A 27,862-nucleotide genomic window follows, 5' to 3' on the forward strand; every position below is an offset into this window, starting at 1 on the left:
CTGGTCATCAACTCATACGGGACTCTCCTTCCTCGCTGGTCTTCTCTATTCAAACCGCCATCGCATCATCATCCTCATCCTGTGCCGGCACCTCTGAAGGATCCAGCAGAGATGTTGTGAGTGGCATCGCATTGCGAGGCCATACCCTCTTGTACAGGCTGACACCGATACTGTCCTGAGGGTTGATCCGCCCATCAAACGTAGCCTTGAAGTATCCGTGCGTGCCCAGAGGCTCCTTGACGTAGCCGCTGCGGCCCCTCTTCGTCCACAGGGGTAGAGCCTTGAACCAGTCCACGTCCTCGCGGTTGAAGAACATGTAGCGGATCGTGACGATCTTCTTGTGAATGTGGTAAGGGTGGCCGGTCAGGATGATTCGCTTGGCGATGACGCGAGATGTAGATGGTGACAGGGCAGTGCCGGTGCCGACCAGCGTCAAAGGCAGGTCGGACTCGTCCTCGCCCTTCTCCTCATCAGGCGCAGACCTCTTGAAGAAGAGTGCTGGCACGGCACCCCACATCACCGGCCCCATAAACGTCGCTACTGCAGACTGGCCTGGGTGGAGGAAGCGGCAGTACTTGTGGACATCGTTGGGTGTGTTGTCGCCCTGCGAGAACTGGGGGTGGATCACAAACCGCCGAGGGCCGTACTGGATGATCAACTCCTCCTTCGACTTGATGGACTTGGGGTGATCTGAGCTCAAATTGATGAGAAAGTTGACTGCGGCCCGCTTGTTCTCGTGCCGGAGCAGAGAGAACAGAGTGGCGGGCCTGGCTGGGTCGAAACTGGCCTTGACCTCGGAGGGCACGCCGCTGATATGAACATGGACGCGTGTGCCAGCTTGCACACCTCCCACAAGAGCCTCGCGCACAGATCGCACTCGCGAGGCCTGGTAGTCCTGAACCTGCAGGAGCCTGCGCCACTCCTCGGGCTCGTGCGCCCTATCCTCGTCCTGCTCCCAGGAGCTCGTCCGCAGACTTTTCAGTCCTCGGTACCTCGCCAACCTCTCGCGTGCCAGGACATGAGGGTGCAGTTCGATCTCATCCGGGAACTCCATATCCTCCTCGGCCTCGTCCTTCTTCTTGGACCTGTACTGCGCCAGTTGTGCCGCATCTTCTTCCTCATCAAGCTCCATGAAGGCGGCTTCTGACCGAGGGTATTCTGACAGGCCAGCCTCAGTCTGGCCGTCATCCACAATTCCCTCCATACCATCCTCAGGTGCTGCAACATCGTCACCCTCCTCCTCCTCTTCCTCCATCTCGATGTCTGTCATATCAGAGCCCGAGTCGGACACGTTGTCGTCCAGGTACCAAGCAGCTTGATATTTCGAAGTGCCTTTGGGTACCCTTCTCTTCTCTATCGCCGTGTCCCCCTCGTCTTCCGAAAAGTAGTGATGGTCATCCAGCAAAACTCCCTTCTTTGTCGATGGTGCCACCGAAGTAGCATCATCCAGGTCAAGGTCACCATCTGCGTCGTCCATGAGCACCTCTTCCGGCGCCAAATCGGCCAGGTCATCTTGATCCTCGGTCGGGCGGTCCAGCTCGTTCTCGGCCTCGTCATCCACGTTCATGCCCTCGTCCGACTTCTTGCCCCTCTTCGACAGAGGAGCAGCCGTAATCTTTTCGATTTTGAATGTGCCCCAGTCACCCACCTGCACAAGACGGTCTGCCTTGAGACCCTTGCCCCTGACTACACCAGTGAGCACGGTGGAGGCTTCCTCTGAGTCCCCAAAGCGAACGTCTTCCAGCACCATCCAACTCCGATCGTCGCGCCACTTGATTCCCTTTGGCATTGTGCTGCAGAGCGATCTCATCAGGTTGGAGCATTCTTGCCTGTTCTCGAGGCTGTAGATCTTGTGCTGCTCCGGGTGGAAATGCGTAATGAATGACCGCAGCGAGTCGAGGACGGAATTCCTCTGCTTCGCAGGCTCGATCTTGCTCAGACCCTGCACAACGGTGAACAGAGTCGACAGGCCCTGGCTCTCCACGCTGCGAAGGATCAGCTCGCCGAGATCGTCCACCTCCACGTCGGCCGATAGGATCAGCACGACAAAATCGGCGGCACGGGCGGCATCCAGGCAGGCTGTGAGATCACGAGGAACCGCGATGTATTGAAGCTTCTGCTTGAACCGATCCACTGGCACGCGAGTGGTGCCCAGAGCCACTTTCTGGTCCAGGTCAATGCTCTGGTTCAAGAATCGGATCGCAGTGGTTGCATCGCCGTCGGCGCAGAGCGGGATGACTGCAACATTCCGAGGGGCGCCGTCACGGCCGGCGAAGACGGACGCCTCCCTCTGGTGCTCCTTATGCTTGGTGGCCTGCCTCTGCTTGGCCTGGTTTCGACGGTCGAGCTTGGACATGACTTGTTGGTGGGGGGTCTTTCGACGCTCATTGGGGACCTTGCCTATGCGAGTGAAATAAAACGCCAGATTAGTGCAGGGCTCTCAATAAAAATTGACTGTATGTACCAGTGTTGGCCTCTTGCAGCCTTCTCACCTTTGGCTTGATCCCTCAGAGCACTCTTGGTAGCCTTTTTCGACTTGAAGCCCTTGTTGTTGACCTTGGTCGTCGGCCGGTGCGAATGGCTCGCCACAGCGGACGGCATTGTGGAATTGCCGCCTGCCTTGAAACGAAATGGGAGGTGTGAGGTCGCCACGATGGCAGCAAGGGATTGAAGATCTGTGAGGAGAGTCGAGGAACGCCTTGGTGCAGTTGTGATGGAGCAGCATCTATTTTGGAAGTGCCTGGGTTGCCTTCTTATCACTCTTATTTATTTTTTTCCTTTCTCCTTCCGCCTTCTCCCAATTGCAAATAGCGGGGAGGATTTTAATCGTTTACCAGAAATTTATGGTGGGGTCCAGCCTATCGATAAGCCACTTTGCCAGGGCCCCCTGCAAGGAAAGTTTCCCAAAACTCAGAATTTCTGAATCCTACTCTCGACCCTCACCCTCCCCCCTCACCCTCCCCAATCACCAAATCTTGCCCAGTGTCGCTACCGTCAACAATGAGCGACGAGAAGGCCACATCCAGCAAGGCGCAGCCAAATGGCGCCCTGCAGGTCCGCGACGCCCGCACCTCCCTCCTCTCCAAAGAAGAACAACAGCGACGGCGGCGTCAGAAACAGGCCAACCGCGATTATGGCCGGGGCAAGGGCGTCGACCTGCGCAACGTGCGCGACAAGAAACTGCGCACCAACATGAAGAAGCTCGAGTCCAAGTACCATACGGCCATTACGAAAGCGAAGGATGCCGAAATCCTGCTCGAAAATGAGTCCGGCTTCCTCGAGGCCGAGTCGGAATTGGAGCGGACTTACCGGGTGCGCCAGGACGAGATCACCTCCGAAGCCGCGGTCGAGACAGCACAGAAGAGGCTCGAACTGAAGTTGGACGAACTTGGCCCATATCACTGCGAGTACACTAGGAATGGACGAGAGCTGCTGCTTGCTGGTAGGAAGGGCCATGTTGCGACGATGGACTTCCGGGAGGGCAAGCTGGGTTGCGAGCTGCAGCTGGGTGAGACGATCAGAGGTATGCGCTCCTGTTGTACAACTCCATTCGAGCCAGGCAATTCATTGCTTACAATTATATCTGCAGACATCCAGTGGCTCCACAACAACCAATACTTCGCCGTCGCGCAAAAGAAATACGTCTACATATACGACAGAAACGGTGTTGAACTCCACTGTCTGAAGAAGCATGTGGAGGTGTCGCACATGGAATTCCTGCCGTACCACTTCCTCCTCGCGACTCTGGGTATATCGAGCAATCTGAAGTACCAGGACATCTCGACCGGCCAGCTTGTATCCGAAATTCACACAAAGGGAGGAGCGCCATGTTCCATGACCCAAAATTCTTGGAACGCCATATGTCATATTGGACACCAAAACGGAACAGTCACACTGTGGTCACCAAATTCCTCAGAACCTCTTGTCAAGCTTTTGGCGCACAAGGGACCAGTACGCTCCTTGGCAGTTGACCGAGAGGGCCGATACATGGTCTCAGCTGGGCAGGATAAGAAGATGGCGGTTTGGGACATTCGAATGTTCAAGGAGGTGAACAGCTATTTCACAAGGTCACCAGCCACGTCTGTGGCTATCTCAGACACTGGGCTGACGGCACTGGTATGTCCCTACTCTCTCTATAAAATGTAGCGGCAACCTTAACAGAGATATTGACTCTACAAATTAGGGATGGGGCACAAGTGCAACAATATGGAAGGGCCTGTTCTCAAAACACAGAGCTATGCAAGAGAAGGTCCAAAGCCCCTATCTAACATGGGGAAAGGAAGGAAAGCGCGTCGAGAGGGTCAGATGGTGTCCGTTCGAGGACGTGCTCGGCATCGGCCACGACGAGGGCTTCTCATCCATCCTGGTACCGGGCGCAGGCGAGGCCAACTTCGACGCCTTGGAAGTCAACCCATACGAGACCGTCAAGCAGCGACAGGAGGCCGAGGTCAAGGGTCTGCTTAACAAGCTCTCCCCGGAGATGATCGCCTTGGATCCCAACTTTGTAGGCAATCTCGATCTGCGCTCAGAGGCGCAGCGCCAGGCCGAGCGTGATCTGGATGCGGCGCCGGAGGACGTTGAGGAGCAGATCAGAAACAAGGCAAGGGGCCGAAACGCAGCATTAAAGAAATACCTGAGGAAGCAGAGGAAGAAGAACATCATTGACGAGAAGAGGTTGCGGGTGGACGAGATTTGGAATGAGCTGCAGCAGAAGAACAAGGCGGCGCACCAGGAACAGCAAGAAGAGCTCGGTCCGGCGCTGGCACGCTTTGCAAAGAAGGAGAGATGAGCCACACGAGCTCGCAGATACCCAATTAATTTGAATGATACATCCACCCTTGTGACAAGAGTTCCATTGCACTCCCCAAAAAGACCTTCTAATTGTTTTTATCTTTTTTTTTCCCCCGCCTTATAATGAGCCCTGCCCTTTCTATCATAGTCGTTTTCGTATTCCCCCAACGCCAGTTACAATGCAATGTTTCCAAATCGAGAACACCAGCGGGATCCAGAGATAAACCATGCCCCTTGTCCCTCAGACCTCGAGCATGATAAGCATCCCTCAAAGCAGCTTTAGTCCGCCAGTGACCTGGTCCACCTTGCTCTTGGGCGCAGGCCCCACACCCAGAACAGTCAGGCTGCCCGGATCGATCTGGGTCCGCCCAGCATCCTGGATGACCTCGGCCGTAATGCCCAGGCTCTGGGCAGTGCCCATCAGCGTCATCATCTCGTCCTGCGTCTTGACCTGCAGGGCGACCTTGGCCTGACCGTGGCGCTCCCACCGCGACAGGAGGCGGGCGGCGGCGCTCTGGGGACCGAGCCTGCGGGCATCGCGGGAGAGGGTCTTGTAGCAGGCTAGAGTCGCATGGGAGCACTGTGCTGCGATCTTGCCTGTTGACGAGTTGAGAATCTGGTTAGTAGCGGTATCGCTAGGGGAAAGAAGGGAGGACAGATTGTGTGTATGTCTTGTGGGTCAGGTGTACTCACCCTTGGTCATCCCCAAGTCCGTCCTCACTACAAGCACCAGCTTGCACTCCTCGCCGGTATCCTCGACCGTGGATGCGCCGGTCGATGCGGTCTTCTCCTCCTCTGCCGCCGTAGTCTTATTTGTCTTCTTCTTCTTCTTGTTCGTCTTGTCCTCTGGGGCAGCGGATACCCTCAGCCCCTGCTTCCGGTCAGCCGCCTCGCCGTTGGCCCAGTTCGGCGCGTGGTCCAGGACGGTCTCGTCCTCGTCAATGTCCGTCTCGTCGCTGTCGACTGGGTCGTCATAGTTAGCGCGGGACTCCTTGACCAGCTCAGGCGAGATCAGGTAGCCGCGAATGCTGTAGACGCCGAGGAGGAAGCCCGTGATGAGTGCGACGACCGAGGTCGTTATCACCACGAGGGTGTGATCTGGCTCGGGCATTTCTCCTGCTTTCTTTTCTTGTCTGCTCTCCTTTAATTTACTTTTCTTTCTGTGGCTTGGTGGATGGTAAGGCTCTCAATCAGCCTGCTTGATTGAATAGGTGACGGACTGGTTCGTGTGGTTTAGACAGAGTGGAGGTGTGTAGCTGTACAATTCAGTTGTGAGGACTCGAGGTCGCTGCTAGCTGTGTTGGTGGAATAAAGCTGGAGACGATTTTTGGAGTGGTCTGGCCAGAAGATAGTTGCGTCACCCATCCAAAAGTTTGAGTTGTCAATTCAGGGTGGACAGGGGACATGGGATGAAAGGTCCTCTGGTTCTTTCAGGGGCCCTGCGGCTGGCATGAAGCCACTATCTCTGCACTGTTTGGGGCCTGCCGGGGAATCGTTATCATCGCCCCGGATTTCCCACTCTATCTCATCCTTGCACGCCTGCCTTACGGAGATGAAGTTACTCGTATGGTGCTTCTATCGATATCGATATCGTTAGCATCAGCGAATTTACTTTTTTGGATCATTCTTGACAGAGACCTCTTTGTTTCCTTTCTTCTTTTCCCTTCCTTTTGTGTCATCACCATTATGGGCGACCAAAAGGCAGTCATTGTAGGCCTCTCAGGCTGCTCATCCAGCGGCAAGACAACCCTCGCGAGGTTATTGCGTGACATATTCCCAAACACCTTCGTCCTACACGAGGATGACTTCTACCGTCCAGAAGAAGAGTCAGTAGTCATCGCAAAATTCATTCCCACGTGAGTATATATACAGTAGAGCTGAGACAACACCGGCACAGGCTCCCCACGAGACATGGTCTCCTAGACTGGGACTGCGCCGAGTCGCTGAACATTCCCGATATGGAGAAGGCTCTCACACATATCCGCTCCGAGGGCACATTTCCTGTAAGCCTTCTTGACTTGCGAGGAAGCACCCCTTTCGAAGAGTGATGGCGAAGGTGCTTCTTGCTCTCCTCGTCGTCACACCTCATCTTGCTTACCAGAGGACTCTTCTCCCCTTCCTCTCTTCTTTCACAGCCCTTTGTGGATTCGAAAGAAGACAAGAACTCGGTAGGACAGTGTCCCGCCTCCGAGGCCAAGATAGCAGCCATGAAGGCCAAGGTCTCAGCCTGGCTGGAACCGGGCAAACCAGGCCACGACATATTCAACAATGACACCGCCGCATCAGCCTCCTCATCTCCGCTCCGGATGTGTCTCCTCGATGGCTTTCTCCTCTACTCCCCACCAGACTTCAGCGGCATCATGTCCCTGCTCGACATCAAGCTCTTCCTGCAGGTGAGCCACGCCAAGGCGACCCAACGGCGCGAGGCGAGAGACGGCTATGTCACGCTCGAGGGCTTTTGGAAGGACCCGCCGGGCTACGTGGACAAGATCGTGTGGCCAAACTACGTCGATGCCCACGCGTGGATGTTCGAGGGCGGCGATGTCGAGGGGGGTAGGCTGGCTTGGGATGTGCTGCGGGAGAAAGGGGTCCTGGCCCAGCAGTCGTCCGAAGCGAAGGAGGGGGGCGGCCGAAGTGTGGACTTTGACTTTGAGGAGACGCTCGAGTGGGCGGTTGAGCAGGTCATGGGGGCCTTGGAGGGGTGGCATGCCAGAAAGTGAGGTATTTCGCCGCCTATCAACCTCGCCTAGCTCATAAGGGTTGATCTACAGTGATCTTATCCAACGAGAGGCCGATCTAGGTCCAAGTCATGTGGAAGATATGTATCTCGAGTGAATCGCCCTCTTGACAAAGGCGGTTGTTTGGAAAGCAGTACCCAGAAATCCAATTTTTACTTAAGAATGACCTTGAAGATCAGTCGTCTAGACGCTCAAGAGATGACTAAGTTTGCTAGACGTAGTTTGGCTTTGATGTTCCACATGATGAAGTATCCTTTTCTCAAGGACATCACGTACCTCCTCAGTTTCTTCACAACTTCTAAGCCAAGAACCTTATTCAACTAACACAAAGCTTGCCATGAGGACTACGATCTATTCTACATACTTGAAACACGCTCTACTTTCTGGTCTTCAGGTATCTCACAAGTGGAAACTTCTGCAACCGTAGTAGAAAGATATAACAACTAGTAAAAGTAATAGACTGAAGATGAAGACAAAGCCAAATGCTATCTCGCCAGTGGAAGATGACTGAAGCCCTACTCAAGTCCTTTCATGTAAGTATTCCTTCAGCCAACCAACAACAGCATTCTTCCCCTTGACCAAGGCCTCCCGCTCGTGGGGTTTGTTCTCTTCACCACGTACAAGGCAACCGTGGGCAACGCCAGGGAAATGACGATAAACAAACGGGATCCCCAGCCTCGTCACCGTTTCGAAAGTATAAGCCTTGAGCTCGGCCGTATACGCGGGATCATGCTCCGGCGCGAGGACCTGAAGCGGGACGGCAACCTGGTCGATGTCATCTTTCGCAAGGAGTGACGGATGGCCGACAGAAATGCAGTCTACCAGAGGTGAATGCTGATGCTCTCGGGACCCGAGCCGGAAGGCGGCCCATCCGCCGTAGCAGAAGCCGACGGCTCCTACGTGTTTGTCTATCGGGATAGCATTGGGTTAATTCTCCGAAGATTCACGCGCCTAGAATTTACTCACACCTAGACAGCGTATCATCAGCACTATGTATGTGACCAGCTGGGAAACACAGTTCATCTACAAGGAGAAAGGCCTTGCTCCTCGCTTTCCAGGGATAGCTTACTTGTCTCGCAATACCCTTGCACAGGCAAAGACTCCTGGCTCTCTGGCTTTTCGTCCATTTGTCTGCATAAACCCGGCCACATCAACTTTGTACCACTCATCTTTCAACATCGCTTGGATGGGTAGGATCTCGCCGTCGAAAAAGTCAGGCACGTAAACCGTCACGCCGGCCTCTGCTGCATAATGGTCTGCAAGCAGGCGCGTATTTCGGAACTCCCACTGACAAATGAATGAAGTCAGTCTATATCAGTGATTCTATGACTCAAAGAGTCTTCCAAAAAAGAGAAGGGGAAAGCCCTGCACAGGCATAGTAGCAACGATTTAGATTTGATCTGAAGCATCTTGAAGGCGGGCGCTTGTACATGCCCAGATGCGTATAGTGAATCGGAGATCTAGATTTATCAGTGCGACTCACACCAAAGAGATCATGGATAATCAGGACTGCAGCTGTATCACTTGTGCCAGTGATATATGTCTTGAGATCGGCCAGACTTCCGATACTGCCACATGGTTCTGCACCCCATGCAAAGCCTTGCAGGCAACAAGATTCAATGCTCATCTTATTTGATCAATTCAAATAGACTGTCGGGCGCGCAGTTCTAGGAACCCGAGTGGAAGAGTGCACGGTACAGCCAGTACGACCATATTTCTATAGCTTTGTCGGCAATGTGAATAGAACTGAGAAGTAAATGTAGTAGAGAAGATGAAAGCACACCTGTGCCGCAAAGCGGCAGATCGGCGTTAAGGGATGAATTGAAGTCGGACTTTGTGTACTGCAGCAAATATACTTATGCAAACTTTGCCACATTATTAGCGAATGAGAATTGTAGGACCTTCGCGTGATGTCGTCTGTGCTTATTTGGCGGACGCGAAGTGTTAGACTTGTGGGGATACAGCCCACAAGAAACGAGACGTAATAGTAGACTTCACTCAGATGGACCGGCCAGAGAAACACATGCGATGGCTAGGAATATCCATTGACTGATGCTGAAAGTATTAGACGGTAATTGTGACAAGTTAAGTGGTTCGAAAAGCGTTTTCCGGCTTTTCATAAGAGAGGATCGAACGAGTCAGAAAACAGCATATACATTACTAAACATTTTATGAATCACACTCCAGCTTCGTGGGAAATAGGATCGGAAACAGCTCACTGCACCGTAGAAAATGTTGTTGTCTAAAGAGGTTTCAGGATTTTGGTGAGAGTTCAGATGGGCTAATATATATCGAGTGGTGCATATGTTATAATTTCACAAAACGCATCGTGTCTTAGTAGAGATAAACTTCTGATGTGTCTATCCTGGTCAAGCAAGGATCTCTTATTGCTGTTTTATCTAAGTTATTTTCAACACAAAGGCCAACGACGCCCCCTCGCATATTTTTGCACCTCCCCCCCCCCCCCCGGCCCGTTCAAAACCCTCAATATCCACCCAAGTATGATAATGGTGCCACGGTTTACTTCCGACATGATTCATTCTCTGACATTTTGATCATCAACAAAGACTAATAAATACACAATTCACTTTTCTGACCTCGGAAGTTCCCTGGAGGAGAGGTCATCCAAAGTGATTGGCCCAAAAGAGAGCGGTTCCAGCGACATGATTGACGTTGATGAACGGTCATTGCTGCCCGTGCTAGAAGACGATTCTCCAACTTCAAAGGACTTGATACTAGGTGAAAACAGAGAGGGAACCTCGGCCCGCCCTTCCAGAACTTTGAGAAGCATGCCGTCCTCTGGGAGCTTGCGGTTTTTGCGATTCCGTAAGACCTCCTTCCCAGTCTCCGGATCTGCACGTGCTTGTATCAAATCTTTCACGATGGATATCCTCCTCTGGCGACCCTGTGTACCCGAGTACCGTTCGGCCTTTGACTCGATCGCAACAGCTAGTGGACTCTGACTGTATCGACGAATTTTCGGATCAGCATGCGCCGAGAGCAGAAGCTTGACGATCTTTTCTTGGCCGGCACTGCAGGCCTTATAGAGAGGCGTCATCTTGTAGGTATCCTGCGCATCTATGTCCAGATCCCAATCGGTGGTGTTGATGGAGCTGACTGTGGCTCCACTAGGTCGGCGGAGGCGGTCGCCCAGAAGCAGCTTGGTCACTGTGGGCATCTGGCTTTTGTGGAGGGGAGTCTGGCCCTCAAGGTCGCAGGCCTGGACACTGGCCTTGTTCAGCAACAGAAGCTTGACGGCAGTCAAATTTGACGACCCGACAGCAAGAAGCAGCGGGGTCTCGCAATCTTCATTCGAGTTCTCAAGGGTGTCCGAGTTCTCAATCATCTGCTGGAGCACAATTTCGTCACAGCAAAGCTCCGCTGCTCTGTGCAAAGGCGAAGACTTGCCATCCTCATCCATGATATCAAAACGGCAGTCTTGACTCTTGTCAGCAAGCGGGATGCCCCTTTCCTCACACCATCGCACAGCTTGGGCGCATGTTGTCGTTTGCTGGTAGGGCTTGCCGGTGGCTATCTCCAGCTCCTTTTTGAACCCGTTGAGTTGTGAGATGGACACTGCCTGTTGGCGTGTATCGGCATGTTCTCTTCGAGCCCTGTAGAGTTCCAATAGATGTTCGCCAACTTCGGAGATTTTGGGTACGTCTTTGGGTTCCTCGTTATTGTAGGTAGTGAAAACCTCGTTGAGAATCTTCAATGCTGTTTCCAGCTCGCCTCTTTCCTTATAGAGCTGGGCCAATTTTCTCTGTACCCCTAGGTACTTATGTGTAGGTTGGGTTGGCGACAGTGGGTTCGAAGGCGAGTCTGGGAATATTGAATGCTGTTGTCTCGGATATGAGGAGCTGGCCAGGCTTTGCAATATCGCGATCGCTTCGGCCTTGCGGTCTTCCGTGTCGCATTGGATCAGGGTGTCGGCTAATTGGTTCTGCATGTCATGGAACTTATCACTTTGTTTCCAAGTCTCACAGTCCACAGCCAATTGCTCTTGAATAACCATAGCCCGATGTTGAATGTCCACTGCACTTTCGTATAGACTATAACTCATGAGGCGATCGAAAGCCACCCGATTCGCGTCCCATTCGCACTCCAGTTGGTCCCTTCTTAATGTCGCTGTTTCGGAGGAGAATGAATTTGTGGGGTGCAGAGACGCCGATGTTGATGATGGCCTCGTCGTGGCCGGCGACTCATGAAGAACTACAGACGTAGCCGCAAGGTTGGCGAAAGATGCCACCTCCTTTTTGAGTTGGAAAGCTTTCAGGTCATCTTCGGAAAGAGTCACAGTCGGGCTCAGGGGTTGGAGTCGTGCGGAGGCGTTGACTGCGGACGCGATCTCACGTATGGTTGAGTCGACCTGGGTGACTTTTAACGCGACATGATCCAGCTTGTATCTTTTTAGGAAGACGATGCTGTTAGCTGAAGTACTCTGAACAATGACCAAACCGCCATCACTTACAAATTCAGAGCCTGCAGAAGCAAAGAAAAGTCGTTTATGTATCCATCAATAAGATGAATCTTCTGCTTGATGCCCTGTTTTTCGACCCAGAGATTAAACGCCAACACTACCTTCTGAGCCGAACCTTTCGGTTTAGGCAGGTTTTCGGACAGGGCCTGCAGAGTAGCATAGCAGCTCTCTGTGAGTTTCTTGATGAGATGGAGGAGTTCCTCTTCTTTGGGAATGGTCATCGGTCGCCATTTGAGGTAATGTTCGATAGACTGGACATAGCTCTGTATTCGACTGACTTTGTCTTCGAGATGGCTGATAGTTGAACGCGCTTCTTTGACCGCCTTGATGGACTCTTTCAACAACTTGAATCCCTGGCAAAGAGTCCCGGTGAGCTGCACGACGTTTACAATAACGCCAAACACATCTATAGGGGTGGCCATCTTGGTAGACTGGACTGGCGAGCGAGGCCGGAAGCCATGGACATCATGCTTGCTCCGTGTCTGTTTTCCAGTGTTTTTTTTTCGAAACGATGACAGCACACCTCCTCGCCTTGATCATGCGTTTGAAGGAAGCTCAGTAGCGCTCGAGGAAGCGCAGAAGCCCGTCAAGACAAGCCATTGAAGACTTGCGGAATATAGAGTCCAAGTCAGATCTTGTTGGCAGAAGGAAAGAGGGTCCTAAGTGTGGGGGAGGGTTTTGTGTGAACAATGATCAGGTAGGCCTAGGACACAGTTGCTTCCGGGCAACAGACAATGGAAAGAATGCTGTGCTTCGGCTTTATGTCCTGATACCGTTAATTACGTGGCAGACATCGCTCACGTCAGGCTTGCCTCTTGGGCCTGGGGACCGGTTGAGAGTAGGGCGCGTGGCGTCGAGGCAATGAAATGCTGAGAGGGGGTCACACGACCTATAAGCCTGCGAGGATCCTTGTATTTGACATGGTTGTCGACATCCTTCAACCTTGAAACCACAGAGCCATCATTCAGCCTGCGGTATACCTTGAAGCAGACACTTTGTCTGCGTGAGAGATCGGTCAACTAATGATGACAGTAACTGGTGTTTCTTTAGGGGGAGGCCTATGAAGATACAGGACATCCATTCCGTCTTCTCTCTCTTTTGTTGGGTGGCACACTGTCTTTGAGACATTCGTACAAGTATGACATGCTCCATCACAATCTGCTCATGCAGGTAGGGCTATCGATTGCCTTCTGAGCGAGGTTCACCTACACCATCTGGTGTTCATGCAAGTTTCTGTAAGGGCTGGGCGCAGTTCATATGACCTAAGCAGCCACAATGTTCCTCTGACCATCAGCATAAAAGGCCTACGGTCATGTTGGTTGTGACGCACCTGCAGATGCTGCTTCGGGGCTGAGTGATCTTGTAGTCTTCAGCTCAAAGAGATCTAGTTCAGGACTCTCCGGGACTCCGACCGTTTGAGACAAACGGTTCATTCTCTTTTCAACCCATTTCGATTACTGAATTATGTTATCTCAGTCAGCACATGCAATTTGCTTGCTGAATTTCCAGCTCAAGAACACCGTTTTCAAACCAACGTCTGAGGCTTGAAATTGTGAGTGTGGCGTCTAATTTGTAATTCTCATCGCCGTACAAGTGCGGCTGCTCGCTTAGGTAGTAATATTAAGACGCCCATTTCCTGCAGTGCTACCGAAGAGTGCGACATGCGCCCCGCTCAATAACGCTGAGGCTGTGAGTCCACACACAAACAGAGACCATCGTATGGAGAAAGCCTTACCATGATTATTTCATACATCCTTTTAGTGGCTGCAGCATATTTTCGAGTGATTGTAGCTGTGGGCTGATCCAGTACCCTCCCTTGCAGACGCAGAAAAGCCTCCTCGGAACATTTCAGTTCTTTCAATGCAGTCCAGCCCACGCTTTCTCCAATTACCGCAGAGTATAACATGCAGTTGTCGCTCTCTTTGCAGTGAAGATTACCTACTGTTGTAAAATCAGATCATTCAAACTTTGATTGGATTGGCCTCTCAGTCTACGTAATACGCAATGGCCGAACACTCATCACAGCTCCGGAGGCGCGAAGTCCATCTAGAACAACGTAATTTCAATGATCGAGCAATCATAGAAGGACCCCTAGGTAGGCTATTTCTGGGCATGCTGGACTCTGGTCGACCTTTCACGAACGCTCTTTGCTCAATGCCGCTAATGCATAAGTCTCTCCAGCTCACCTTAGTGACAAGGAACTACAGAAGGATGTCAAGGAGTTCTCAAGGCATCTTCCGGGCATCGAGTACGAACAGGTCCTCCGGGCAGCTAGGGTAGCCAAGAACATCCGTACCTACGATGAGGTCGCAAAGAACATGGCCACAGAGACCAACCTGCTCGTGGCGCTGAATACAGACGAGAAACAAGGCCTCGTCTCAGAACAACAGAACCTACGTGGTCAATTCCGACAAATCTTTCCCGTCGCTTTGACAGTCGGATGCGCTGCTTTCTTGCAAGGTCATGTTCAGGCATCCATCAACTGCTCGTCATTATATGCAAAGCTGCTGCTGTCCGGAGACACGCCTGACCTGCAGCACTGGCTCCAGTTTGGGGAGCTCAGCCCCCTGCAGCAATGGAAACTGGGTGCTATGAACGCCATGCCTTTCTTTGCGGCAGCGGTCATTGGCACACCTTCTGCTCTTTTGTTCAACTACTGGATCGGTCGCAGGGGCGCTATCACCGTTGCAGCCTCGTTGATTCTCGCCAGCTCCCTAGGCTCGGTATGGACAACAACTTGGTGGCAACTCTTGTGCGTCAGGATTGTCAACGGTTTCGGTGAGTTGATTCCAATGAGACCGAGCTCGTGAGAACAGATCCTCTGATAGCTAAATCTGGTGATAAGCCATGGGAATTAAAGCCGTCAGTGCACCCATTCTAGCAAGCGAAATTGCGTCTACTCAGTGGCGAGGCTCGTCCATTCTAATGTGGCAACTATGGTGAGACTACTCACTAGTCGTTCGTTTCTCTTGGAACTTCTGAGAACTGACCTCAGTTCCAGGGTCGCTTTTGGCATCGCAACGGGTTCCGTGTTCAATTTGGCAATTGCCAACTGGTGTAATGCACTGGGCGCAAGCGCGCTGCCAGAGAATCAACGAAACGCATTGAGACAAATCCTTGGCGCACCCTTTGTGCCGTCAATAATACTCTTGGTCGCTCTGTGCTGGTGCATAGAGAGCCCTCGGTACTACATGCTACCAAACACACCACGCTTCAACGTTCTTCGGGCATACGAGATCCTACTGAGTGCCAGAGAAACCCAGGTGAGAGCAGCTACGGATTAAGCAATTACCTACCATGACAAAAGCTCACAAGGCGGTGTGGCCACAGCTCCAAGCCCTCAGAGACCTTTACTTGATCCACAAATCTGTGGAGTTGGACGAATATCAATTCAGCCCGCCTGCGCATCAGGTTGAGTTGCGTGAGCACACCAACACGAGGACTGCTCGGGACATAGAGATTGGCAGGACTTTCGCCTCTAGTGTCAGGGATTACCAGCCCAGAGCTGCGAAACCAGGCCTCACTTATGCGAGCAATTTAACGTCGGGTTTCTACCATTCGCTCCGACAATACTGGTCCCTATTTACCGTTGGGAAATTGCAAAATGCTGTGCTCAGTACCTGCGTGGTAGCTTTGGCACAGCAACTGTGTGGCAGTAAGTAACTATATGGTGCTTTTGGTATCTCCACTTAGTTAGAAACGGGCAAAGCTAATTCAAGGGATAACAGTCAACGTCTTTGCATTCTACTCGAGTGAGTATCTTGATTACCAGGCGTAATCAAGTAGACCACCGACTGACATCTTCTCAGACACTTTCTTCGTGACGAGGAGTAACACACAGCCTACTGACCCGGCCCGCTATGAGATTGCCATGGGCCTCAGTGCTGGATTTGGTATGTTGACTCGATATTCTCTGCCATTTTCTACTGCCTCAGAGCTGACAAGTACAGGGGCCATCAACTTCCTATTTGGACTGCTGGCGATCAAACGCATCGATACTTGGGGTCGGCGCAAGTTGATGCTCATCACATTGCCACTGATGAGCATTTTCTTAGCAGCTGCGGCGTTGACATTTGTCAATTGGAACTCAAGTCATCTGCCAGCACTCGTCGTACTGATTTATTGTAAGTTCTAGCACGCGGAATGCTTCTTGGGAGTCGTTCAGTTAATCAATACAATCTTCGATGGCAGTGTTTGCGGCAGTGTATTCGCCGAGCTTAGGCCCGATTCCCTTCACGCTGGCATCCGAGAGTTTCCCCCTTGCTCAGCGAGAGGCAGTAAGTTCTCTTTCGATAGCCGCCACTTTACGCCCTGAAAAGTGTTGGGACATACTGATGTTGAGACCTCACAGGGGTGTGCGGTAGCTATTTCAGTCAACCTTTTCTTCGCTGGAGTCCTTACCCTGTGCTATCCCGCACTCGATACTGTGGCAAACCACTGGGGCGGGCTTGTGCTCTTCTCAGGGCTGAATATGGTGGCGTTTGTACTGGTGTTTCTGTTGGTGGAGGAGACGAAAGGCTTCAGCCTGGAGGATTTGAGTGTGGTATTTGCAGTGCCCAAGATCAAATTGGTCAAGTTTCAGTTGGGCTATTTGGGGTACTTATGGCGAAAGTATGCACTCAGGTCCAAGGAGGATGAGCCTGAGTTCTATACCTTTGCATTTATGGAGAGTATGAACGTTGAAAACCTGGACGAGGATTCTGATGATTTCAATGAAGAGCTATAGAAGAGTAGGAGACAGGAGGACACTTTCACGCAGTGTCCAATAAGTTCCATTAAACTCCATTGGTTTGTTGAACACTAGAAAAAGTACAAAACAAAGAAATTGTTGAGCATAGGACTTTCTGTGCGACTGGCACCACGGCCGTGCACAGCCCTGCTGGCTAGGCAACAGCCACTCTGCCAGGTCGCTATTCGTTCTTGCTTCCCCTCTTTTATTTTGTTCAGCAACACGCAATAGAGCCTGTGAAGGCCCCTCGCATACTTTCGGTACTAGCGAAACAGGCGCAATTAAACTTGATATATAAGAGTAAGAATCATTTCTATTTTTGCAACCACCCTCGCAACTATCAGATATATCGATTACTGTAGGGACTCTTCTTGTACTCTGAGGACTTTCTACTTGTTCAGATATTGCCAAATTGATCAAACTTCTGTCCCCCTCCTAGATACTTCAAAACCTCCAAATTCATACACAGATAATTCCCATATTCTTTGTTACATATTCATTTGGTCAATGAATTACTCTCTTGACTATTTTATCGATGCTGAAGCCATACATGTTGAATTTGTCACTCATCTTGAGGACAAGAGGCTGATCGGCACTGCTACAGCTGTAGAGTGCGAGTCCTCACAATATGCCCGTTCTCATTCGGGATGCCTCCCTACACCACCTTGGCCTGCAGTACTGTATGTTTGGGATACGGAGCGATCAGGTTTAGTACTACTATGTACTATAAAGCTGGCTAGCAATCATGGCTGGTTGATCAAAGTGCGCTGAAGAGAGAAGAAAGGAAGAAAAGGAGGCGAAAAGGCTCTGGCCATAGAAATTCTTCATGCGGGCTAACTACCATGGGCCAGTACTAGTGAATTACTGGCACTCGTATAAAATGTCCCGTCCTGACCTGAATCCTCCCCGCCGCAGCTGTCTTGTGTGCTGACTCGTGCACGGCTTGCCTAGGGTGTCGTATCCCGAACATTTGGCATGGCACCATCAGTGAGCCCATGTTTCCACTGGTAAGATCTAAGGTTGCATTGGTACGAAGACTACAAGGCTGCGACTCGACATCTTCTTTCAAACAGCAGCTGAGCTTCGCCCCCACTCTGTCATCCTTTTACTAAACAAAATGGAGTACGTCGATTCAGGATGCCACTAAGAGGCGGTATATCCGTGGCGCGTGTGCGGGCAGCCGTTGTCGTTGGGGATCAGGCTGGCTAGGGGAGGAGGGAGGCCGGCAGCCAATGACGATGCTATACTCTTTGTTTCAACAGTCGGCCCCTGTACAAGGACCAATGGTTTCGTCGGAGGGAAATTAAGAAGTTGCTCGTTGCAGCTGGCCTGCCACGTCAAAGCCCATAATAGAACTCCGCGCACGAGTTTAAGTTTGTAGGGCTGGATTACGGAGCAAGGCCTGTACTTATACGAGCAGCGGACAGGGCCATGTACTTAGATTCATAGAGAACGTGCACTATCATGATGATATTGTTGACCGTCTTTCCACCTGGGTTGCGAGGCAATCGCAGAGAGTGTTAGCCCGGCATCATAGTTTAATTGCCTGTGGATTGTATCTCGAGGCATGATATAAAGGAGGAAGGATGGTCTCGTCTTGATAGAGACTCTCCTCTTCCATCATCTCATTTTTGTATAATGCAGCAGGAGCAGATTCGCTCCTCTCAGTTTATATCACCTCTCCTATTGAATTCGTTTCTTGACCCCATATTAAGAGACTTTCGCCGTCTCATCACCATCCTCACTAACGAGTGGACATCTTGCCTGACCCGCTGCACAATTTCTTGCTCAACCCTCATCAAACCTGACTTGAGGCCCCTTATCATACTTCCTCTGGTAATCAATAATCACCTTCAAGATGTCAGGACCACTTCAAGAGTATGTTCATTGTCTCCCATGTTGTATCCCTCCCCATCCCAAGCAAGCCCTTGATTTCTGCCTCTTCCTCTCCTGCTCTCTTTTCTTATCATCCCTCCTTTTCCTCTTTTCCTCCTCCCTGTATCTTTTTTCCTCTGTACCGATTCTCTCCCACTTTCTCCCACCTGGCCCCACTTTCTGCCACTTCCTGCCACTTCCTCCCACTTCTCTCCCACTTCTCTTTCTTGTCCTCCTTCCCTCCCTTCTGTCCTCATTATATAAATGGAAGCTGTCCATGAGATAGTCTACCATGACCACCTCTCTCCCCTCTCCCAAGAACAAAAGCCACTCTATCAATACAGCCTCGCAACAACCTACCTCTCTTCAAGGAACCTCTTCCCTGCCTTAATAAAGCTGACCTGGCCCCCCAAACCAGTAACAAGCACAACTCGTCCACACAACCCGTCCATACCCCCCTTCAGGACCAGCCGGCTGCTGGGTACTCCCTCCAGTACCACGACTACCAGCCAGCGGCTGCCGACAGCGGTCTTCTCGCCGTGCCTCATCCCGACGGCGAAGTGTCCCGCGGCAGGGTGCAGGCCAACATGGCCCTCATCGACCACCAGATCCACGAGAACGTCGCAACAGAGCCTCGCCGTATTGATCACAGTGGCGCGGGAGGCACATCTTCATCTCACAAACCGGCTCGGGCCAAGAAAGGCCACAAAAAGGAAAGACGACAGCCGGAGAGCTTGCTGGGAGTGGGCATGTGGCCATCAGGACCCGAGGGAGGCATGTCTGAACCTCCACAGGACATGATGGGCGGCCTCGACGTCCTCAGCCAAGAGTATCAGCAGCAGCACTGGACTCCTGTGGCCCAGGTCGATGAGGAGACTGCACGTCGGATGATGCAGGAAAACATCGAAAGAGACATCTTCGGGGTCGGGTCGCACTTTGAATAATAGGCTGCGATTGCGTTGTATGTGAGATGGTTGCAGCTCCAAGACCACAGCCTTATTGATACTGACGCATATTGATACTGAACGATGAGTAAAGCGAGTTTGCATTGGTCTAGCCGACATGCAACAGCTGACCAGTCTGCGCCATTCATGTAATGCGCGGTATATGAACGAGGCTCATGAGTCTCGCTCTGCAAAAACGGGGAACTGGATTGTTTTGGTGTTGGGGATTTTGGGCAAAGGGGTAAGGAATACACGAAAGGACCCGGGAAATAGATTTGGAGTTGAGCGAAGTAAACGGGGAACGAGACATAAATTGGTTTTTGGTTGGTTTTTTGGGGGGGTTTTTTTTTAAAAAAAAAAAAAAAAAAAGAGAGAAAGAAAAAGAGCTGGGAACCACATAGAATATCTGCTATCTAGCATTATACAATACCATGACCTTTCATTTGTACAAAAAACAAAACCTTGGAGAAAAAGAAACCCACCGACGCCGAGCTATGCAACTAGTCATTAAATTCGTAAAGTAGTAAACACCTGCCCACGGGCAATCGATCGTCCTCACTGCCCCGTCTCGGCGAGCGTAAGAACATAGGGGAGCTCACCCGCCCCGACCGCCTCGCTGAGACGGATGATGGAGCCGCCCGAGCCTGCAGAACGGAGGCTTGCGCTCGAGCTCGACCCCGAGATACCACCAGCTACGTAAGGGTGGCGTGTCTGGGCGAAACTGTTCAGGCTCGAGTTCGATACAGACACTGGCGACACTGCCGTCCTCCTGCTCTTGGGCGTCGTCGGAGCGGTGCGATACGTCCCCGCCCAGGTGCCCTGCGAGGAGTGCCGGACAGTCATGTCCGGCCGTCGGCGGATCTGTGAAGCGCCGCTAGGCGAGCTGCTAGATGTGGAGGCCGTAGCGTGTGAGGCGTTGCTCTGCTGGCGGCGAAGAGAGGGTTGACTGATCCGGCTGCGTGGCGTGCTGGGGCTCTCGCGGGGTGCATCGTTGTCGATGTCGCTCTCAGACGACACAACGTCGTCATTTGCGCCGTTGAGAGCCCGCAGCGTCTCTGGGTCGAGCGGTTCCATGGTGCGCAAGATCTCGGCGAAGAGGTGCATCAGTTCTCGGAACCGAGTGTTCGAGATGGGCCGTGTTGAGTACCGCGCGTAGTCGTAAGACGACAAAAAATCTGCCGTCGCTCGTGAGGGTGCTAAAACGCCCAGCTCCGCTAATTGCGCCAGGTACTGCCGCAGAGGCAAGTTTTCGGGCCTCTGCAGCAAAGCGATGGCCTCCGGATCCAAAACAGGCTGTGCAGGCTCCGACTCGGGAGCCAGAGGTGCCAGAGTCAGGGCCTTAGCCTCGATCAGATTCGGCAGCTCTGAGATAACGGTGCTGTACTGTAGATTCGGCAGATCCGGAGAGTTTGGCGACGCCCATCCGTAATGTTCAATCTCGCCCCACACAGCCTTATGTGGCGGCAAGGTGATGCCCATCCTCTCCTCTGCAGTAGGCGCCTTCTTCATCCTAAAGATCTTGAACGTCCTCGCCCGTCCCTGCATATCAGGATTTTTCTCCCCATCGCCATCCACCCTCTCTTCCTGCGTATCCGCTGTGGCCAGTCTCGCGCCCCCAACCCGCGGCTTGCTCTCGTAGGCGATCGCGGCGCTCCTGCTCAGACCTGCGACGATCATCTTTCGGACGCTCTTGCGCACCTCGCCCTTCTCGATCGGGATATAGTGCTTTGGAATATTTGCGAGCGTCGTGCGCATGACGTACAGCCGAAAGAAGTAGATACAGACGACCGAGACGAGAGCGACCGACAAGCAGATGATGATGATGAGGATGTCAAGGCGCTGGCCGTTGCGATAGGACTGACGAATGACGTCGGCGGGAGTGACGCAGAGAAGAAGGAGCAGGATCAGCGAGAGGAAATAGTAGAGGGAGTGGTAGATGATGCGCCAGAGAAGATGGAGGCGCGACATCGTGGTGGTTGACAAGCCAGATCTGTGGCGAATGGAGAAGCGGGTATAGCCGCGAGGCCTGTGGTATTTATTTGTTCAGTGCTGTATCATCTACTAAGCGAGAGTGCTGTTTCTCGTGAGCAATTCGTCTCGATGGCCGACTGCCGCGCTGTCGACGAGGACGAGAAAGATGTCGGTATCATGATGGTAGGCCTGCTGGTGCACCGTTGCCCCTGAGCGTGCTGGCAGACATCGAGGCTGAATTAGGGCTGTCGAGTGCGGCCGAGCAGCTATTGCTGGGAGAGGAGAAGAGAGGGAATGTCTTTAGGTAAGACGTAAGAAGGGAAGAAAAGAGGCGAATGAGGTAAGGCAAGGCAAAAGGGAAGGCGCGCCAAAATGAAGTGTGCAGCCGAGCCCCACAGCCAATTAAACGTCATCGCATCCGGGCCCCCCTTTCATAACTTCAACCAGTTGTACGTGAACTTGTAATACAGAAGGCATGAACCATTCCATTCATTGCACAGCAAAACAGGCAGAATTCATCCTTTGAGTCTCAGTATGCAATGATGATGCATTACAGAAATGCTTGGATTGATTTTTCTTCTCTCTGGTTCTATCATATTGAGCAACATGCTCGGGTATAATCACATAATCATGTCGAAATGTTGTGAACCGTCCTTTTTAAGTTTATCTCACGCTCTCACGACTGCCAGCCAACCTTTTCATCATCGCACCTGTCGCCTTTCTGGTGGCCGTGCAGCCTCGATCGCAGCCGTCTCCCTGGCCCTGTGAGGAATTCCAGCTGCATCCCGCGCCTGTCGCATATCCGCAAAGGTCAACCTGATATCCCGTGCGTACGGGCCAAAACTTTCGATAAGCTGCCGCAGAGCCTCCTTCAGCGTCTCCAAGACCGCATCTACCACCGGGCTCTCCCTAGAAGCGTCAAGCTCTGTCCAGTGCGCGGGGAAATCGTCCCTGAACTTCTCTAGCTTCACCGTCAGCGCTGTGAAGCTCCGGATGATGGTCGAAACATCGCGCTGCACATTTCCATAGTTGTCCTCCGCCAGGCTGTGCAGCGCCAGCTTGGTCACTGCAGATATGGCATTGATAAAGAGGCTTGGCTCCGCGTACGGCGCACCCAGCACAGCGACAGTGAGTCTCTGGTCAAGCGTATTCCTAAAAGGCTTGCCGAATGGCGACTTCAGAAACTGTCTTGTCCATTTCTGTATCGGGCTGTGCAGATCGTCCGAGCTGGTCGCCTGCCTTGCCACCTCCTGTACCACTCCCTTGGCCTGGAAGTACCCCTTCTGCACAATAGGACTTAGCCGTGGCTCTTGGCCAGGCGACCGTACCGCGACTTTTCCGATGATGTTTTCGATTTTGCTCTTCTTGGTCGGCGTAGACAGGAGGATAGGGTCATTGCTGACCTGCAAAGACCGTTCTGTCGCAGCATTGGGGCCATTTGCAGCTGGCACAAGTTCCTTTGAAGGGGGTGTCGGCGCCTTGCCACAGTCATCAATTCTGGCCTCCATCTCCTTGACGATGTTGTGGCACAGCGCATAGACCTGGGACCACGCTGGTCCATCCTTCCTGTCGATGTCTTGGTAGATAGCCTTTCGTCGAGGCCCAAAATCCCTAGCGATCAGGGCGAGCTCCCACATAGCAAAAGACTACTAAGGTCAGCATAACGAGCTTTGGACAATCGGGTGCGTGGTCATGGTACCAACCTTGATATGCAGCTTCTTGCTCTTCAGGCCGTTCAATAAACTTCCGTTGGGATCTTTAGACTCGGAAGTCAAGGGATTCCCTAGCTTCAATGGCGGCCGGACCAGGAACATCGAGAACATCTTGATGCCGGCGAGCCACATGAACAGCAGCATGAAGCCAGTGGAGAAGCAGCGCAACCACATCCAAGCGTTTACACTAGCCAGGGTGGCAGGGACCATGTTGGTCTTGGGCAAAGTGTAAAACGTCCGGAAGAACGCGAGGGCAGTGCGCCATGCCAAAGCGCGGAGCGTCATGCCTGACATGAAGTCTGGAAGCTTAGCCGCGTGGTATAGAATACCGCTAAAGACAAGGGCCGCTACCGATTGCATGGCGGCCAGACTCGCAAGAGCAGGCACGTCGTTGCTGAGACGTGTCTGCCAGGCGACCTTGTCATTTGTTGCTGCTGGCTGTTCCTCCTTGAGCTTGACGGGTCGCAGGAGAAGCCTGTCATCGTCGCGATAGATGTGCAGTATGCCCTGTAGCAGGCCAAACAGCAGGCAGTGGACGGTGTAAAAGATGGGCTTCTCGTTCAGCCGTGCCCTGTCACCCGACTGGATCACGACCCAACTGAGGTCGTTTGCCGTCGAAGTCCACAAGTAAACCTGGCTAAACAGCAGAGACGACACCGTGTACGACACGATGGCCTCCAGTGTCTGCGAGGTGGCAGCATATTTCAAGAACGTCTGATAGCCGGAATTCGAGGTTCGTATGCCCACATGGTATTGGGCGATTCTCAGGATGACCACGGTAAGGCCGCAGAGGAAGATGAAGAATGCTCGTATGCCGGTCGGGCCAATTGGGAAAATTAACCAAAAGACTGATGTGAGAGATATTAGCATCGAGGAGGATTGAAAGTGGCGGTGGAACAGGACGGGAATGTGACTTACAAGACCACCAGCTGGAGAAGATCGCCCTAGGAGACCTGCAGACGGCGAAAAGAAGGGACTCGACATATGCGATGACCAGAAGGATGGTGGTAGTAGAAGAGAAGCGTCGCTGCAGTGATGCCTGCAAAAAGTCCTTATACGGAGCCCGCCTGACAGGAGCCATCTTGACCAGCGCGCATGGTCGGGTGAAGAAGACGCCCTAGAGTTTGGTGGAGGGAACAAGAAAAGGGTGGTAGAGGAAGAGGTGAGGTCAAAGATGCAAGTCGAAAGGCTGTAAACAAGAGCTTGAAAAAGAAGTGGAACCTTCTGCTGGTCGCCTCGTCGCGGCACGCTGCAGGCAGAGGTCAAAGACACGCGCTTCCTGACAGTGAAAGACATCGGGGCCGGGGCCCCTGTACAAGCCACCTCCAACAGGGCCACTAACTACTGCTACTGCAACGGTACTATGTACAATACAGGCACCCACTACACTAGATATAGTGAATTACGTAACCCTGCCAAGCCATGCCAGGCACCTGGTTTGAGGGCCTGGAATACGCAGACTTGAGACGTCACCAGATAACCCTCACCCGCCGCCATATCATCCTTTGCATTTCCATGAATCTTCAGCGCCTGTTGTTCCCTCCTTCGTACACTGCTCAAGACCATTGGCTACATCTACCACACCAGAGTGCAATTACTTGACTGCTGATCAGCCAACGCAGCGATGTCTTTCGATCAGCTTTCCTCGCTCGAGTCGCAGTCGCGACACAATAACCCGGGGTACACGGACGACCCGGAGTTTGACCGGCTGTCGCAGGACCTGATGAACAAGCTCTTCACCTTGACCGGCAATATCTCCCGCCTTAGGACAGAAATTGGACACCTGGGCACCCGGAGGGATACTGCACGGGTGAGGGAGCGCGTGCACGATCTTATTGAGGAGTCGAGTGAGACCTTCAAGGACGTGGGCGAGGGCGTCAAGAAGATCCAGACGTGGGAAGAGGTTACGGTATGATTTTGCTTTGCATTTCATCTGTCTGTGTGTGTGTCCATGTTGTTGTGTGCATGTTCTAATATCTTCTCTCCTCCGCAGCCGACGCAAAAATACAAACAGCAGAAGCTCTTTCGCGAGTTCAAAGCATCTCTCGCCGAGTTCCAGTCCCTACAGCGCCAGGCCCTCGAGAAACAACGGGCCTCTGTCTCCGCCGCGCGGGCCGCTGCCGCGGATGAAGAGGAGGGCACAAGCCTCGGCTCCGTGCCCCAGAGCCAGCAGCAGCTGCAGGCGCAGCTGCAGGAGGAGCTCCGGTTGGCCCCGCAGGACGAGGTCGACTTCCAGGACGCCCTCATTGCAGAGCGCGAGGAGGAAATCCGGAGTATTGAGCAGGGCGTGGGCGACCTCAACGTGCTGTTTCAGCAGGTAGCACAGATCGTCACGGAACAGGGCGATCAGCTGACCGGAATTGCGGATAACGTGGAAAACACGCGTGAGGATACGAGGGCTGCGGATCGAGAACTGAGGCAGGCGGCGAGGTATCAGAGGAATGCAAGGAGCAAGGCATGTTGCTTGCTGTTGGTGCTGGCCGTCATTTTGACCATTGTGTTGCTGGCTATTTTCCTGGGCTGATCTTGTGGTAGACTCTTGTCAGATGGGGTTGGAAGATCCTAACACACCACTCATATTGCGATTCCATTTCATTTGGCTACAGTCGCTCAGAAGACGTCGCAGTTAGGGGGATGGATACGGTGTGGGGAGGGCATGTCTTGGTTCAATAGACTTTTGCAGGCGCCGGGAGTTTGTGTACCAGTCTGGCACCATTGTGTCAATAGCACGAAGAATCAACACTATTTTGTTGGTCCGCGTTGGCATGTCTATTTTTCTATTTCATTTTTCTTATTCTTTTTGGATTTGTCGTTTCCTGGTCATGCTCTTGATGTAGGCGGTTTGGGTTTGAGCAATGGCATTTCCATACCCCGACATGGCTTGATAGTATGTTTCGGTATGGGCAACAACACTTTGATGCCCTTGCTGACAGCTAGGCTGAAGCTGGCGGAAGACAACCAATACAGATGCAATGCAGCAGGCATATCCATCGTGATCGGCCCAATAGCAAGAGCCATGATCAGCATCGTTCTCTGAAAGGCACGACGCCCGCGCGTCTGTCCTAACAAAGATGCGTTTTTGTCCCCGGCGACGGGGCTGAGGCCAAATAGTTCCCTCCTTGCCGCTGTGGTCTCGGGAATCATATGCAAGACCAACACAGCAGAGACGGCGATGGGGAGGACGTGATATGGATCCGAAACCAGGAGGTCAGGGAACCAGAGGCAGCCGCCTGTTGCGAACGATGGCTCCATGGAGATGGAGGCGAGAGCGTCAGGGCTGACGGAGACTGTAGCTTGGCTCAGATCGGTCGCTGAAGACGACAAGTCGACCGAGGATGCAGGTATAGGTACAGGTTGTGTCGCCTCCGTGACTTCTTGGGTGGTGATATCGCGATTCGAAGACCTGAACATCAGATTCCCCAGCAAGCCTCTAGGCCCACCACACATCCTCCGAATGACCTCGAGATTGCTCAAAAAGATCGGCAAGCTCAGCAGCCCACCCAATATCGAGTTTCTCTGATTGATGGCAAAGACGCCGAAAAGATCCTTAGTCTGCTTCTTCATGAGCTGACGCACTCTGTCCCTTAGATTCGGCACCGCCTTCTTGCGCAGACCGAGCCCGATCAGGGCCGTCTGTGCCTGGATCAGCGGCAGCAGGTTTGCCCTCCTCCGTGCCATGTGGTGCGTGTAGAGCGTCAGAGGCGTCCGGATGGCAGCGCTCACGACAAGCGCTACGAGTGGGATCGAGATGAACCATGGTGTGCCGGTCAGCTCGTGAATGTTGGTGACGAGGTACTCTGAACCCCTGAGGAGACCACCTGCTATGTCTGCACCACCAAAATGCCTCCTCTGCCCGGTTCTCTGAAGCCGTGTTGTTGGATGCAAAGTGGAATGAGGCTCATGATAATGAAGGCATTTTCCACTACTGTTTTGCCAGACCTGGGGCCGTATTCTTAAGGCTGATAGCCTGATCTTGTGGCCCACATGCCCTGACATTATTGAGATTCAGGACATGCTCACCCCCAGGGGTGAAGAGTTGTGTGTGGCTTTGTTCTTGTCTGGTAAAAGAAAGAGAGGGTTTGATGCTTGTGGTTGCGTACTTGAGAATTGACATGGACCAGCTGATACTACTCACATGCCTGTCAGTGAGTGAGGGACCTCTCAAGCAGAGATCTAACCCGCCTAGCTGAAACATTCCACAGGCTGTTGGAACAGGGCTGGTGCAACTGTGGGGGGAACACGAGGAGAGTTCACCACTGTACTAGTAGAGGGGCGGGTGCACTAGTGGGGCTAGGGCCCGTGCACTAGAGTGTTTAAGCCACCACGCGTCCCAGTATCGCCTGTCACCTGCTTTATCAGGGAGCTATTGCGTCGTGTTCAGTACTGTGAGTGCTCGACGGTTGGGGAAACCTGCACGTGCTCTTCTGCCTGGCCACAACGGACAAGTTGTGATCTGTTGGATTGTGAACATCCTGCTGATGGAGTAGTCTTGAAGCTTGACAACATCTTTCTAGTCTTTCGTTTGTCTCTCTTTTCAACATTCTTCTTGTTGTCCTTCTCGACTGGACTCTTGACTATCGACAACCCAATTTACACCAAAGCCCTATCCTCACCCAGCAGCA

The 27,862-nt window shown here is 52.5% G+C and overlaps 12 protein-coding genes across 12 annotated transcripts; 5 read left to right on the forward strand and 7 right to left on the reverse strand.

Moving 5' to 3' along the window:
• Nucleotides 1-49: 49 nt before the first annotated feature.
• Nucleotides 50-2,601, reverse strand: M406DRAFT_256337 (DUF663-domain-containing protein; the record flags this gene model as incomplete). Its single annotated transcript, XM_040917096.1, has 2 exons — nt 50-2,400; nt 2,493-2,601. The coding sequence occupies 2 exons, from the start codon at nt 2,599-2,601 to the stop codon at nt 50-52; spliced, it is 2,460 nt and encodes an 819-aa protein (XP_040777460.1).
• A 387-nt stretch (nt 2,602-2,988) lies between these two features.
• M406DRAFT_290972 (BING4CT-domain-containing protein) lies at nt 2,989-4,789 on the forward strand (the record flags this gene model as incomplete). Its single annotated transcript, XM_040918934.1, has 3 exons — nt 2,989-3,523; nt 3,590-4,116; nt 4,184-4,789. Exons 1-3 carry the CDS (start codon nt 3,001-3,003, stop codon nt 4,787-4,789), a joined length of 1,656 nt encoding a protein of 551 aa, XP_040777461.1. The 5' UTR covers nt 2,989-3,000.
• Nucleotides 4,790-5,059: 270 nt separating this feature from the next.
• M406DRAFT_89282 (uncharacterized protein) lies at nt 5,060-6,020 on the reverse strand (the record flags this gene model as incomplete). The annotated part of the gene is made up of 2 exons (XM_040926143.1): nt 5,485-6,020; nt 5,060-5,388 (listed from the first exon to the last, which is right to left on the reverse strand). The coding sequence occupies exons 1-2, from the start codon at nt 5,900-5,902 to the stop codon at nt 5,060-5,062; spliced, it is 747 nt and encodes a 248-aa protein (XP_040777462.1). The 5' UTR covers nt 5,903-6,020.
• A 332-nt stretch (nt 6,021-6,352) lies between these two features.
• Nucleotides 6,353-7,687, forward strand: M406DRAFT_322407 (P-loop containing nucleoside triphosphate hydrolase protein). The gene is made up of 3 exons (XM_040919635.1): nt 6,353-6,617; nt 6,689-6,794; nt 6,927-7,687. Exons 1-3 carry the CDS (start codon nt 6,478-6,480, stop codon nt 7,509-7,511), a joined length of 831 nt encoding a protein of 276 aa, XP_040777463.1. The 5' UTR covers nt 6,353-6,477; the 3' UTR covers nt 7,512-7,687.
• Nucleotides 7,688-8,048: 361 nt separating this feature from the next.
• Nucleotides 8,049-9,156, reverse strand: M406DRAFT_255532 (dienelactone hydrolase family protein; the record flags this gene model as incomplete). The annotated part of the gene is made up of 4 exons (XM_040917040.1): nt 8,049-8,437; nt 8,496-8,497; nt 8,599-8,816; nt 9,013-9,156. The coding sequence occupies 4 exons, from the start codon at nt 9,154-9,156 to the stop codon at nt 8,049-8,051; spliced, it is 753 nt and encodes a 250-aa protein (XP_040777464.1).
• Nucleotides 9,157-10,055: 899 nt separating this feature from the next.
• On the reverse strand, nt 10,056-10,727 carry M406DRAFT_322408 (uncharacterized protein). Its single transcript, XM_040919636.1, has one exon. It carries the CDS (start codon nt 10,705-10,707, stop codon nt 10,114-10,116), a length of 594 nt encoding a protein of 197 aa, XP_040777465.1. The 5' UTR covers nt 10,708-10,727; the 3' UTR covers nt 10,056-10,113.
• A 3,286-nt stretch (nt 10,728-14,013) lies between these two features.
• M406DRAFT_255361 (MFS general substrate transporter) lies at nt 14,014-16,735 on the forward strand (the record flags this gene model as incomplete). The annotated part of the gene is made up of 10 exons (XM_040917026.1): nt 14,014-14,104; nt 14,191-14,787; nt 14,855-14,948; nt 15,011-15,272; nt 15,340-15,425; nt 15,543-15,664; nt 15,738-15,783; nt 15,838-15,902; nt 15,960-16,120; nt 16,361-16,735. The coding sequence occupies 10 exons, from the start codon at nt 14,014-14,016 to the stop codon at nt 16,733-16,735; spliced, it is 1,899 nt and encodes a 632-aa protein (XP_040777466.1).
• A 1,861-nt stretch (nt 16,736-18,596) lies between these two features.
• Nucleotides 18,597-19,557, forward strand: M406DRAFT_330314 (uncharacterized protein; the record flags this gene model as incomplete). The annotated part of the gene is made up of 2 exons (XM_040920503.1): nt 18,597-18,616; nt 19,032-19,557. The coding sequence occupies 2 exons, from the start codon at nt 18,597-18,599 to the stop codon at nt 19,555-19,557; spliced, it is 546 nt and encodes a 181-aa protein (XP_040777467.1).
• Nucleotides 19,558-19,942: 385 nt separating this feature from the next.
• Nucleotides 19,943-21,352, reverse strand: M406DRAFT_322409 (uncharacterized protein). The gene has a single exon (XM_040919637.1). It carries the CDS (start codon nt 21,310-21,312, stop codon nt 20,113-20,115), a length of 1,200 nt encoding a protein of 399 aa, XP_040777468.1. The 5' UTR covers nt 21,313-21,352; the 3' UTR covers nt 19,943-20,112.
• Nucleotides 21,353-22,208: 856 nt separating this feature from the next.
• Nucleotides 22,209-24,321, reverse strand: M406DRAFT_89291 (uncharacterized protein; the record flags this gene model as incomplete). The annotated part of the gene is made up of 3 exons (XM_040926144.1): nt 22,209-23,174; nt 23,232-24,088; nt 24,159-24,321. 3 exons carry the CDS (start codon nt 24,319-24,321, stop codon nt 22,230-22,232), a joined length of 1,965 nt encoding a protein of 654 aa, XP_040777469.1. The 3' UTR covers nt 22,209-22,229.
• Nucleotides 24,322-24,756: 435 nt separating this feature from the next.
• On the forward strand, nt 24,757-26,114 carry M406DRAFT_101729 (putative syntaxin). The gene is made up of 2 exons (XM_040914969.1): nt 24,757-25,149; nt 25,234-26,114. The coding sequence occupies exons 1-2, from the start codon at nt 24,865-24,867 to the stop codon at nt 25,762-25,764; spliced, it is 816 nt and encodes a 271-aa protein (XP_040777592.1). The 5' UTR covers nt 24,757-24,864; the 3' UTR covers nt 25,765-26,114.
• Nucleotides 26,061-27,236, reverse strand: M406DRAFT_339700 (uncharacterized protein; the record flags this gene model as incomplete). The annotated part of the gene is made up of 1 exon (XM_040921473.1): nt 26,061-27,236. The coding sequence occupies one exon, from the start codon at nt 27,234-27,236 to the stop codon at nt 26,061-26,063; it is 1,176 nt and encodes a 391-aa protein (XP_040777470.1).
• Between the last annotated feature and the right edge of the window lie 626 nt (nt 27,237-27,862).

The sequence above is a fragment of the Cryphonectria parasitica genome, assembly GCF_011745365.1.
Source record: "Cryphonectria parasitica EP155 unplaced genomic scaffold M406scaffold_4, whole genome shotgun sequence".
Taxonomy (NCBI): domain Eukaryota; kingdom Fungi; phylum Ascomycota; class Sordariomycetes; order Diaporthales; family Cryphonectriaceae; genus Cryphonectria; species Cryphonectria parasitica.

Excerpts from the sequence above, each read along its gene's own strand:
- M406DRAFT_322407 (XM_040919635.1), top strand. The coding sequence starts at position 6,478 with ATGGGCGACCAAAAGGCAGTCATTGTAGGCCTCTCAGGCTGCTCATCC. Across the intron at positions 6,618-6,688 it reads TTCTACCGTCCAGAAGAAGA|GCTCCCCACGAGACATGGTC; the intron begins GTCAGTAGTCAT and ends ACACCGGCACAG. Across the intron at positions 6,795-6,926 it reads GCTCCGAGGGCACATTTCCT|CCCTTTGTGGATTCGAAAGA; the intron begins GTAAGCCTTCTT and ends CTTCTTTCACAG.
- M406DRAFT_322408 (XM_040919636.1), bottom strand. The coding sequence starts at position 10,707 with ATGCCCACAGTGACCAAGCTGCTTCTGGGCGACCGCCTCCGCCGACCT.
- M406DRAFT_322409 (XM_040919637.1), bottom strand. The coding sequence starts at position 21,312 with ATGCGCACGACGCTCGCAAATATTCCAAAGCACTATATCCCGATCGAG.
- M406DRAFT_101729 (XM_040914969.1), top strand. The coding sequence starts at position 24,865 with ATGTCTTTCGATCAGCTTTCCTCGCTCGAGTCGCAGTCGCGACACAAT. Across the intron at positions 25,150-25,233 it reads AGACGTGGGAAGAGGTTACG|CCGACGCAAAAATACAAACA; the intron begins GTATGATTTTGC and ends TCTCCTCCGCAG.